The 13044-nt window shown below is 43.1% G+C and overlaps 1 protein-coding gene across 5 annotated transcripts in view; it reads left to right on the forward strand.

Moving 5' to 3' along the window:
• The window catches only part of LOC139399943 (tyrosine-protein phosphatase non-receptor type 4-like), a 105778-nt gene that overhangs the window by 52102 nt on the left and 40632 nt on the right, over window positions 1-13044 (forward strand). For 3 of the 5 annotated variants that reach the window (XM_071145088.1, XM_071145102.1, XM_071145109.1), the window contains exons 3-11: window positions 1104-1211; window positions 2838-2880; window positions 2984-3062; window positions 3839-3883; window positions 4078-4130; window positions 8308-8428; window positions 8941-9028; window positions 10167-10255; window positions 11458-11521. In XM_071145088.1, coding sequence (XP_071001189.1) covers window positions 1104-1211; window positions 2838-2880; window positions 2984-3062; window positions 3839-3883; window positions 4078-4130; window positions 8308-8428; window positions 8941-9028; window positions 10167-10255; window positions 11458-11521 — 690 coding nt within the window. Of the gene's footprint in view, window positions 1-1103; window positions 1224-2837; window positions 2881-2983; window positions 3063-3838; window positions 3884-4077; window positions 4131-8307; window positions 8429-8940; window positions 9029-10166; window positions 10256-11457; window positions 11522-13044 lie in introns of all 5 variants that reach the window. The other 2 variants (XM_071145083.1, XM_071145095.1) reach the window with 1 other exon arrangement.

Genomic DNA, 13044 nt, shown 5'->3' on the forward strand with positions numbered 1-13044 from the left:
GAGTTACCTCTGCTGCAGGGGATAAGTTCACTAGAGTTACCAGCCTCAGAAATTTCAGCCCAAATAAATGCTTCACAGAGTTCAAGTAACAGACACATTTCAACATCAATTGTTCAGAGTGTGAATCAGGACTTCATGCTCAAATTGCTGCATAGAATCCACTACTAAAGGACACCAATAAGAAGAGACTTGCTTGAGCCAAGAAGCACGAGCAATGGTCATTAGACCTGTGGAAATTTGTGCTTTGGTCTGGAGTTCAAATGGGAGATTTTTGGTTCCAACCACTGTCTTTGTGAGATGTGGTGTGGGTGAACGTTTGATCTCTGCATGTGTATTTCCCACCATAAAGCATGGAAGAGGAGGTGTTCTGGTGTTGGGGGTGCTTTGCTGGTGACACTGTCATAATTTATTTAGAATTCAAGGCACACTTAACCAGCATGGCTACCACAGCATTCTGCAGCGATACGCTATCCCATCAGGTTTGGGCTTAGTGGGACTCATTTTGTTTTTCAACAAGACAATGACCCAACAAACCACCAGGTTGTGTAAGGGCTATTTTACTAAGAAGGAGAGGGATTGAGTGCTGCATCAGATGACCTGGCCTCCACAATCACCTGACCTCAACCAAATTATGATGGTTTGGGATGAGTCGGACCGCAGAGTGAAGGAAAAGCAGCCAACAAGTGCTCAGCATATTTGGGAACTCCTTCAAGACTGTTGGAAAAGCATTCCAGGTGAAGCTGGTTGAGAGAATGGCAACAGTGCACAAATCTGTCCAAGGCAAAGAGTGGCTATTTGAAGAATCTCAAATATAAAATATATTTGAATTTGTTTTACACTTTTTTGCTTACTACATGATTCCATGTGTGCTCATAGTTTTGATGTCTTCACTATTATTCTACAATGTAGAAAATAGTAAAAATAAAGAAAAACCCTTGAAAGAGTAAGAGTTCTAAAACTTTTAACTGGTAGTGTGTGTGTGTGTGTAGTGCAGTAGTGCAGTAGCATCTAATTCAACACACACACACACACACACACAATATCAGATGTTTCCCATGAGTAATTATCTCTTTCTCCCTCCCCACCTCTCTCCCCCTCTACAGAAACACGACCAGGGTCATGTCTTACTGGATGTAGTGTTTAAGCACCTGGAGCTGACAGAAAGGGACTACTTCGGCCTGCATCTGGCCGACGACTCCTCAGACAGCCCGGTAGGTGCCAAGGTCAGACTCTTAGTGTTGACTGAAGTTGTTTCATCAATCACTCTCATTTCCTACAGTCTCCAATTGTCACTGATTGTAGCCTTTTCTGCTCTCACCTAAATGTAATTGTCTGTGCCTTTTGGACATCTAGTAGTGTAACAGTCATGGGTAAATGTAGTCTAGACTATTGTTGCTGTGAGAAATGGAGATGGATTAATACGGCTAAGATGGGGAGGGTTGGAGTGAGTCAATTATGTTTAGAACCAATTCTTCTACATACAGTGCTCTTGGAAAGTATTCAGACCCCCTTGACTTTCCACATTTTAAGTTACAGCCTTATTCTAAAATGGAAAAGTTTTTTCCCTCATCAATCTACACACAATACCCCATAATGACAAAGCAAAAACTGTTTTTTAGAAATGTTTGCTAATATTATATTTCCATAAGTATTCAGACCCTTTGCTCAGTATTTTGTTGTATTTTGTATTTTGTCCTCTGGCAGCGATTACAGCCTAGAGTCTTCTTGGGTATGATGCTAAAAGCTCAGCAAACTATATTTGTAGAGTTTCTCCCATTCTTCTTTGCAGATCCTCTCAAGCTCTGTCAGGTTGGATGGGGAGCTTTGCTGCACAGCTATTTTCAGGTCTCTACAGAGATATTCGATCAGGTTCAAGTTCGGGCTCTGGCTGGGCCACTCAAGAACATTCAGAGACTTGTCCCAAAGCCACTCCTGCGTTGTCCTGGCAGTGTGCTTAGGGTTGTTGTCCTGTTGGAAGTTGAAACTTTGCCCCAGTCTGAGGTCTTAACCTGCTCCATAGCGCTCTTCATCAAGGATGTACTTTGCTTCCCTACTGACAATTTCTTCGACCTCATGGCTTGGTTTTTGCTCAAACAAGCACTTTCAACGGTGGGACCTTATATAGACAGGTGTGTGTGCCTGTCCAAATTATGTCAAATCAATTGAATTTACCACAGGTGGACTCCAAGTTGTATAAACATCAAGGATGATCATTGGAAACAGGATGCACCTGAGCTCAATTTCGAGTCTCATAGCAAAGGGTCTGAATACTTATGTAAATAAGGGATTTCTGTTTTTTATTTTTAATACATTTGCGAACATTTCTAAAAACCCGGTCACTTTGTCATTATGGGGTATTTTGTGTAGATTCGGGATTTTCTTTTTTTTTTTTTACATTTTAGAATAAGACTGTAATGTAACAAAAGGGGTCTGAATACCTTCTGAAGGCAATATAATCCAATCTACAATTCATCTGTTAGCCTAAATCGTGTTGGAAGCCTGTATGTTAATGGGACACATTGCATGCCACTACACACTACTACACCACAGCTTGCTGCTCAATGACCCACACTGATGCAGTGTTAAGATCAACACGCGTTGTTGGCAGAGTCCTCATCACCCCTCCATAAATGCTGTGTACTGTCACTACGGTGTGGTCAATTTGTATTTAGCTAGTATCTAGCTACAGATCAACATGACCCTGCCTGCATTTACCTTATGGAAAGCAGAGGTGGGATGAGGTAAAGTGAGAGGTGGAGGGGGCTGACTAGTGAATAATTGAGTGAGCAGGGTTGCTGAGGAACTTGTCTGAGTTTCTCCTCATCTATATTTTACAGAGGTGGCTGGATCCAAACAAACCCATAAGGAAGCAGTTAAAAAGTAGGTGAACATTCAATCTACTGCTCAGAAATTGATGGATTAACAGGGAAGTGGTTGTTTTTAAAGTGGAAATACAATAATCTGTCTCATTGTACATTTATAGGGGGATCGCCTTATAATCTGAGTTTCAGAGTGAAGTTCTTTGTGACAGACCCAAATAAACTTCAGGAAGAGTATACTAGGTAAGGATACTAATAAAGAGTACACTAGATAAGGACAACCTGCCATGTCATGCCCATATAAGGAGACAAATTACACAGGGTAACTGTTAAACTATAGGCCAGTATTACACTAACCAAAGCCCTAAACCGCTAATCGTACTAATGGGGATGAATAGATTAAACTTGTTAGGAATAGGTCCTGCAGGGTTTTAGAGCTCGCTACCAGTTAAAGACTAGAATCAACATGGTACATAGTTTAGCCAAAAAATGACAAATTGCACTGCTGGAAACCTTGCACACAGCTAGTCATAAACAGGGGACAGTAGCATGCCATGGATGCTGCTTGCCTCTATTGCTGGCGATTCCATACATGGTCAATAGAAACAGAGTTACAGTCTGGATACTCCAGTGTTGTTTAATCAATTTATGCTCTCAAGCATTTCCTTGCTCATCCAGCCTTATCAAGTGAGTGTACCACTTTGTATATCTAATATACAGAGAGGCATGGATCTGTTCTGGATGTGCACTATTGATTCCAGACACCACACAACAATGCTGTTGAGCACTCGCACTATGATGAGATGAATTCAGTATTAGTTACTCACAACACAGTTGACAAGTTAAGTCATAGAAATGTAGCCTAAGCAATAAGCATCAGAGAAGCTCCATGTGAGTGGGTCCTGTTCAGTCATTCTACTGTAATTGGATTGTGGATTATCCAAATGTGTTCTATTGCCCATAATCATAGAGACATCTTTATCACGTTGTTGGTGTAACTGCTCTCCTTATTCCACTAGGTACCAGTATTTCCTCCAGCTCAAACAGGACATCCTGACAGGAAGGTGAGTTGGCTGTCCTTATTTACACTGGTTCAGCAGCACGCTCGCACACCGCTCTAGTGACCTTACAGATTCTACCTGCCCAGCACTTTGACACACTACTCTAATAGAGCTGCCATTGGTAAAAGCTTTGATTTTCATATTGATCCAAATTAATCAATGTCATGACTTGTGTGTTTGCGATTTGTGGCCCACAGACTGCCCTGCCCGCACAACACTGCCGCGCTCCTGGCGTCCTACTCTGTTCAATGTAAGTTCCAATCCCCAGGCGTGCTTCCAGAGATGCACACGATAAACATAAATAGGGATATGTAGCTATTGGTAGTTAGTTTACCCATTTGATCTCTGTTGTGTCATATGAGGCTGCACAGTGTTTGGCCACTAAGTGACTCAAATGCTTTTAGTGTGAGGGGGCTAGGAAGATTTGTGTTGAAAGCTTTTAGCTGAGGGTCAGTGAACTCAGCAGGACTTTCCAATAGTCACTTGTCGTGTGCCAACTTGCATAACGTTTTACGGCGTCAAATGTATTATTTAATTATCTCGCCTAGGGCTGTGGTGGGCATGACATTTCGTCAGCTGGTGATTGTCAAGCAAATAACTGTCCATCTCACGGTAATTGACCGTTAATTAACATAAACACATTTAGCATCTCCAGGCTTCCACACGTAGCCTACAAGCCAAGAAGTCTAGTAAATCCATGTAACATAGCCTACACCTTCACAATAATTCCAATATTTTAGACGGGTTTAAATAAATATGATATGAGAATAATTTCTGAAGAAAAGAATAGCATACCACAAATGGCTGTGGGCTACACTAGTTCATTTAGCAGACTAGATTTGCTTATAATTCTGTGGCATTATTTTATAGATTGAAGAATGCAATTGAACAAAGCTGAATAAAATGTGTTTCCTCAATTCCGCTATTCTGTGTTGAGCGGTTAACAAAGAAATAGTTACTCCTATATGCTTCGTTTAGAGTTTATGGAGCTTTAGTTGTTCTACAAACGTTGGGCAGTGTTTCGATTTTTAATATATTGTAAGGCTGCATGATGAGAATCTAATGATTTGAAAAGGCAGAGCTCTGCTTTGTCTTTTGCGCAGGCTGTTTGTTGTCTCTCAAATCAAATGCTATTGGTCACATACACTAGTTTTGCGAAATGCTTGTTCCTAGCCCGTGACAGTGCAGTAGCATCTAATTCAATACACACACACACACACACACACACACACACACACACACACACACACACACATCTAAAAGTAAAATAATGTAATTAAGAAATATATAAAAATTAGATTGAGCAATGTCGGAGTGGCATTGACTAAAATAGAGTAGAATATAATACATATGAGATGAGTAAAGCACTATGTAAACATTATTAAAGTGATTATGGTTCCATTATTAAAGTGGCCTGTGATTCCATGTCTATAAGACAGCAGCCTCAAAGGTGCAGTGCTGTGTAACCGGGTGGAAGCCGGCTAGTGATGGCTATTTAACAGTCTGATGGCCTTGAGATAGAAGCTGTTTTTCACTCTCTCTGTCCCCGCTTTGATGCACCTGTACTGAACTCTCCTTCTGGACGATTGCGGGGTGAACAGGCCATGACTTGGGTGGTTGATGTCCTTGATGATCTTTTTGGCCTTCCTGTGACATCAGGTGCTGTTGATGTCCTGGAGGGCAGGTAGTTTGCCCCTGGTGATGTGTTGGGCAGACCGCATCGCCCTTTGGAGAGCCCTGCGATTGTGGGAGGTGCAGTTCCTGTACTAGGCGGTGATACAGCCCAACAGGATGCTTTCAATTGTGAATCTGTAAAAGTTTGAGGGTTTAAGGTGGGACCACAAATTCACAATTTTGCAAGCACTTGATAATGCCTCGAATTTCATGGCGGCATCCCCTTTGTGTCACTGCGACAACTGTCAAAAGACGTATCTGGTAAATTCACTCTGGCTATCTACTCCGATTTCAGAGCACTCTCGTCTGAGTGTGCCAGAGCGCAGAATAACTGATGAATTTACGAACACTCAACACCCGTTGAATATGGCCGGTGTCAGTAAACGTTGGCAAAAAGTGTAATTAAATTGCCAGCAGCACAGTTGCAGTCACCAACGCTAACATAAACGGCCTAACCAGCTCTGCCAGGGTGAGTAAAATGGTCAGTGAGCTGTTCTCTCATTTTTGTCTGGAAGTAGCTAGCAAGCTAGCCAATGTTAGCTAGTTAGTTTGGGTGCTTGACTACTGCTGTTTAGTCAGAACGCTCGGATCAACACTACTCCACTACTCCTCGGCCAGAGCGTCCAGTGTGTGAAATGCTCTGAATTTACGAACGGACAATCTTAACAACACTCTGAGTTTACGAACACCCAGAGCACAATCTGGCACTCCAGATTCAATTACGAACACACCATAGTATAAACCAGCCTTTAGTCTTAATCTTTGGTCGTTTAGTACATAGCCTCACATGTTAATCCTTAAAGAGATGGGTGGGGCTAAAGCTTAAGACGGTGTGAAAGATGCTGAATGGGTATAGACAAAGTAGAGCTCTCCAGTAGGTGTACCAAATTATTCAATGGCCATTTTCTCAAAAGTGAGGTTACAAGTTTATCAACTTTCAAAGCAGAATTATTTTTCCATTGCCCCTCAACTGTAGTGTATGATATACAATTTTCTAGCTCTGAGTCGCTACTTTTATCCAATGTTTTTATTGGACTGTTGTGAGTATCTGTCAGCTCTGTGGCTTGTCAACTCCTGTCACTGATGGCTGAACCCCCTTAAGATAAAAAAAAATTGTCAAGCACTTGAATTGTTTAAGCATATTAGACCTAAGGGATAATGTTGGCTTTATAAATGTTGTTTTATGTACTAAATCTAGAAGAACATACCATGCTAACGAAATTAGCCCTGGAGAATTTAATTGTGCATTAAAACAAAACAAAAAAGTTTGGAGATTTGTATTACATATTTTATTAATCAAATGTTAGAATTAAACAATCAAGGCCTTTTAAACACTTGGACAATTGTAAGAACTAAATGGCCTTTATTGGGTCAGATTGAGTTTACAACAATCCAGTTAGTTGCATTTTATAAAAAATAAATAAATAGGTTGTTCCTTTGCATGGTGTCATAGCTGATACTTTAGTCTATCAAAATAGATATTTCAAATGTTAATCTTTCGAGAATCCCTGAGCTCTAAAATTGCAACATTTTCTCTCATCCTCATGACAAAGTGTAAAAAAAAAGCATGAGATTATCTATAAAACTGCACATTTCCTCTGCTTAGACCTTGAGGGGGGCCCTACAAAACTGTGCTACGCCACTGAAGTAGATAAAATACTATGTTGCAGAGTACTGCTGCTGCTCAGCCTTGAACAGACATGTCCAGAATAATGTAGCACAATATAGCCTTTTCAGCTCAGCTCAACTCCTCATGGGAAAGAATAGCCGAGTCGCCCAGCAGCTCAACTCCGTAACCAACATGCTATCTACATGTTAGCCTAGCCTAGTGGTCTACAGCTAGCACAGAGCCACATTCTCCAATTGTAGTGGGCTGTTAGCCTGAGTGCATCTTGTCAACTTTTCATCAGATTGACCTTAATAATGACTCCTGACGCATTGGAGGGGAGAGGGTTAGGGGTATGTTCCTCATTGTCTGTCCCATTTCCACTGCAGTGGCCCGCTGAGGCTTGCCTCACTCTCCAGGGCTTTTCATTGGGAGTCTCACTGCTATATAGGTCACTGGAGGGATTTGAACTGCACCGCCATGTAACACAACCACCCCGTGTCCATGTCCAGACACTTACTTAGGCCTATATTAGCTCAATGTCTCTACTCATGAGAAGGGTTTCATGCTATTTTAACCATGGGGTTAAGGGTATGAAACATGATGGAATGCTGCTGTTAATTTGGGTTAGTTTTGCGAAATCGGTGAGGCTGATCAAATTCGATCAAGAAATGCACTCCTGCTGAAGCCTCTGGCATTAGTGCTGTGTAGATATTTCTTTGCATAAATCCATAGTCAATTTACTGTTTAGTTTGAGCGTTGTGCTTCTTTTTTCTTTCTGGTGACTACATCAATAACTGTGTATTGAATTGATGTGTTTGTCAGTGATAGTCGTGAGCCAGTGGTTTAGAGGTCCACTCGTATGAATTGAGGCCCTTTCGCACACGACCGCAAGCTAATGGATCTAAGGTACTTAGCTACTGTAGAGGTGGTTGGAGCACCAAAGGCTTCTCAACCACTTGTCTCTTTCATTAATAGACATCATAACCAGGCTTTTGAGGTTATTGTCTTCTATTCGTTACTGCATTGATAAACCATTGCCTATCTTTCATATACAATATAAGCCTGCTGTTTTCTGCGTCATATAGGGAGTTGACTTGACTGTCTCTACTATTTGAATTTATTTGAGACTCTCTGCACTGTGTAGCTGAGCTGGGGGACTACAGTGATTCGGAGCATGCTCCTGGTTACCTCTCACAGTTCTGCTTCATCCCCAACCCGCCCCAAGGCTTCGACAAGGAGGTTACCAAACACCACCAACAGCACAGGTAGGGGCCCATCTTCACAAGACCATGCATACTCTTTCTGATCCAAGAAACAAAAGATGGCGCCGACCAACAGTCACCCTGTTTCTAGCTCCTAGTCAACTTTGCAGTATTTTTTATTTTATTTGCTCAGGACAGTTCTAGTACTATTACCTACATCCAAAAATAACTTGTCTACTGCTGTACTAAGTTTGTATTGTGTAGTTTAACATTTACAGCATTGATTGATAGGAACTAGGAAGATGAGCCTTTCACTGCACTCACCACAACACCTGCTAAACTGTGTACGCGACCAATACAATTTGTTTGATTTTGATGTTCATACACAGCTGTATACTCGTTTTACTTGTCTGCACCAGCTTTCATAGCAGGGAAGGTTTCCATGGTTTTATTGAGTGAATTTCCGAGGAAAAGCGTGGCCTCACTGTACAGCTCCATTTTCTGTGCATGGGTTACTAGCTGTGGAGTTTGAGGCACCTTCCCTCTCTCATGCATTTCTCGGTCTTCCTCCTCAGTGGCCTGTCTCCGGCCCAGTCAGAGTTTAATTACCTGAACACAGCAAGGACACTGGAGCTGTACGGAGTGGAATTGCACTATGCAAGGGTAAGGCTATTCCCCTGTGTGTGTCTGTGTGTGTGTGTGTCACTGCTACCGCATAAAGGCACTTTTCATAGCACCACTGACACCAATGTTTCATACAGCTGTGCCTTAGATCTAGAAAAGCCTGTGCTTTCTAACCCAGCAGGTAGAAATATGCGTGTACAGTAGTATATCATTCTAATGTACCGTCTGCGTGTTCCTCTGGCCCGTGCCGCCAGGGCCTCATGAAGTTAATGCTTTGGATTCCTGTACAGCTGAGGAACAGCAGAACCACTGATCCTCGACGAGCCGTCTGTCTGTCTGTGTGTGTGTCTCTCTGTGAAGAAAGAAAGACTAGCAGGGCAGAGCACTCCAGTGTCAAAAGGCCTTAAACTAATCCGCAATTGTACAGAGATTTCCCTCATTGTCCGATTAGACAGGCTTTTCTCTTTGCCCCAGAATGTGTCTGTCTGCATGCTTTTATGTGCTAGTTTGGGTGTCTTGGTGTCTGTCTGTCTGTCTGACTGTCTATGTTTGCTTGTTTTTGTCTGGATAATAGTTTGGTTCATAAGACAGAGCAGGTCATATAGACAGTCCTGGTACAATGAGTCAAAGGCAGATCTAAAAAGAGGCCCCAGCCACCATTGTCCATCCAGCCATTTTTTTCTCTAGAATGATCACCACACTTTGACAATTACAGTGGAGAGTATCAAGTTTTATGTATACAGCACATTTCATACATGGAATGTAACACAATGTGCTTTACAAGAAAAAACAAATAAAACAATATAAATAAAAGTGGAACTATTTACTACACAACAAACAAGATATATATTTTTTTAAAGAATGACACAAGAGTGATTGTGCCCCATTTTAAGCTGCGGACAAGTCCCCACTCCCCCCTACTGATATCCAGCCCTAGCCACTAAGCGACCACTAGCGCGTGGGGGGGTCCCCCCAACCAAAATGTAGCTTAGGGCTACCAAAAGGCGGCACTCCCCCCACCCCTGCATTAGGGGGAAAGGGTCTGTACACCAGCTCCCACCAGGCTTTGCCCACTGTCAGGGTACTTAGACTCTTAAGCCACCAATGTTTCTCGTTGATTTCCTTCCTTCCGGTGTTTCTTCATCCCAATCTTCCTCTTTCTCGCTCTCTGTTCCAGGATCAAAGCAACACTGAGATTTTAATTGGGGTGATGTCCACAGGGATCGTGGTTTACAAGAACAGGGTACGAATCAACTGCTTTCCCTGGTGAGTGACAAACTGAAGACTTGATTCTGATACAAGATGAGGCGATTTGTGAATCAGAGAATGAATTGGATCGCAGCTACAAGAGGATTGTTTGTGATCACAAATAGCATCCACTTTTGTAGATTGTGTTAGAAATTGAAATGTTCACTGTGTGTGTGAGAGTAGGAAGAGGATGTGTTTTGTGTTTTTTCAGCTATATATCATCGACTTCAATCATCCAGGTTGCAGAAGCATTCAGAAAAGTGTTGAATAGGATTCTTCTAAGCACCTCACATGAGTGCTTTACATATTAATCTGTAAACCGCAGATGATCATTTCTAGGATCTCCTCTGAGAGCGGACTCCGAGCGGTTTAGGCTTTCATGTGAATTGTCTGAGGCCCAAAGCTTTAATTCTTATAAATTCAGCCCTGTTGGTGGGGCTTCTGGAAGTGTGTGCCAGGGGTGGGATAGCACAGCCCAAATCCTGACCAGACGAGTGATAATCCAACACACTGACACACACACTTCCCAACCCCCTCCCTACAAGCTCCTCACAGCACACACATCCCCATTCTTAAAAGCCAGCTGCTTGATGTAGCACATACAGCTCATTTGAAAATATATGGGCTCAGATGCTTTCCAGTCCGGCTCAATTTAGGGCTGCTAACAGTGGCACGTTTCACAACAGCTGTCGGCAACTGTCACGCAAAAATACTTTCTCCTATCGGCCACTCCCTCTCTGTTTGGCTCGCCTGCCCCTACTAGTAATAGGTGATGCATAACGTTACTCCTCTCAGAGAACAGATCAGAAAGCATAGCAATCCAGTCACTCGGAACAGAGATGGATCAGAGAGTGAGTCGTGTGGATTCTAGCCTCGCTCCTATTTCTGTCTACAACGGGCTGACAAATTAGCTTTGCTTAGATGGGGCATGACTCACTGCCTTGGATAGAGAAAGAGAGTGTGTGTGTGTGTGTGTGTGTGTAAGAATGTAAAATATATTTAGTTGAGCTGTGAGTCATGTAGAAGTGGGAAAAGGGCTGAAGGGGGAAGGGAGGGAGAGGGAAGAGTGAGGATGGGAGGAGGGAGGGAGGGGATTAGTCTTGATAGGGAGACATTTTAGTCAGCTTCTCTCTGCAGTGGCACTAATTTGAGCCATGAAAGAAGAGGACCCTCAGCAGTGACACACATTGATGCATTTCTGTGGGTTTCTCTCCCCTCAGGTTGAAGATTGTGAAAATATCGTTCAAGTGCAAACAGTTTTTCGTTCAGCTCAGGAGAGAAGTGGTAAGTATTCAAGCCGTTGTTTCCACTGTCCTTCTTTTGACAGTAAAATGTGAGATTGGATCTACTAGCAGCAATGTGTGTGGAGTCAGGAGTCTTTTACCCAGTGGACCACACTTTGTAGTGAACGCAGCCCCTAGGTTCCTATAAGCATGTGTGACCATGTTTCCCTGTCATAAGTGTCACCAGACCGGACCCAGTTCTCTGGCTCATCAGGGTGGAAACTGGATGAGTTTGACTAGACTAGCTAATACTGCTAATGGACTTAATGACCATCTACCACTGATCCAGGCCCTCCCCACACCATACCACAGGCATCCATATCAATCTGAAACAACTTCACTTAGACATTAACATCACACTGCCCCCTTCACCCAAACCCAGCGTCCATATTTGTTTATTTGACTAACTCGCATGTTGGCATAATCACCGGCCTGCTCCGCCACTGACTGTCTCTGGAATCTGGGACAGTGAGACAGGAAGAGCTTGTTAAATGCTTATTAATTATGAAGAATAGATTTGTGGCAGCGGGAGGTGGTGAGCGTGATCTAAAACTGATTCGAAAGCTGCTGGCTCCCTCTCCATCTCCCTCCTCTCCTCTCTGTTCCGTTAAGCCCCATGATGGAACCATGGAATCCCAGGAAAAGATCCCCATCCACTCCCCTCTTCCCTGGTTCAATAATGGATGTGGTGTATTTCCAGAGCAGTTGAACTAAAAGCACTGCGGCCGTCAGCCAGCCTCCATGGTGTCACTCAGGCTGTATAATTAATGTGTGCATCCCAAATGGCACCCAATTCCATATTTAGTGCACTACTTTTGGCCAGGGCTCTGCCCAAAATAGTGCAGTATATAGGGAATAGGGTGCCATTTGGGATGTGCCCATGGACAGATGGGTAAGGCTGTTCACGGCCGGTCATGTGAGCACGGGTCACAGCACACCCTTTAAAAAGCAACAACAAACCAGAAAATTAATTTGCCCCTTTATTTTTTTTCTTCTCCTGTATTAGTGAGTTGTTTCCAGGGAGCAAGAGAGTAACCCTACTTTATCTGACCTCACGGCGAGGCTAGGTGACCTCTAGTCTAATGTACATGATGATGGGGTTGTTCAGAGAACCTGCTCTTCCTTGAAGTTGTTTCAAGATGCAAGTGTGGATGGTCAGCAAACTCGCCTTTTCTGTTAGTACCCAAGTGGGACCACCATGTCTTCATGGCTAGTGGCGTGTGACATCAGGAGACCCTCTGGGGGCTGAGGGAGGGGTATGGTGATGTGGCAGCAGACAAGGATTAACCCCCTGCTGCCTGTCTCCCCCTTCTGTGACTAAGACCTTGACTCAACACCTCCTCACTTCTGCTACTTGAGTCTCAGGCATGCTAAACACACACATACAGACTCCAACCCTAGGTCACAACGAACAAGGAGAATCATAGTACACAGTAAAGCCTATGGACCGAAAAAATGTAATGATCTGTGGGAAGGCGGTTACATCCCAGCAGCTCGAACTGTATCTCATTTGTCATTATTGTT

This window comes from Oncorhynchus clarkii, chromosome 3, assembly GCF_045791955.1.
Source record: "Oncorhynchus clarkii lewisi isolate Uvic-CL-2024 chromosome 3, UVic_Ocla_1.0, whole genome shotgun sequence".
Classification (NCBI taxonomy): Eukaryota; Metazoa; Chordata; class Actinopteri; order Salmoniformes; family Salmonidae; genus Oncorhynchus; species Oncorhynchus clarkii.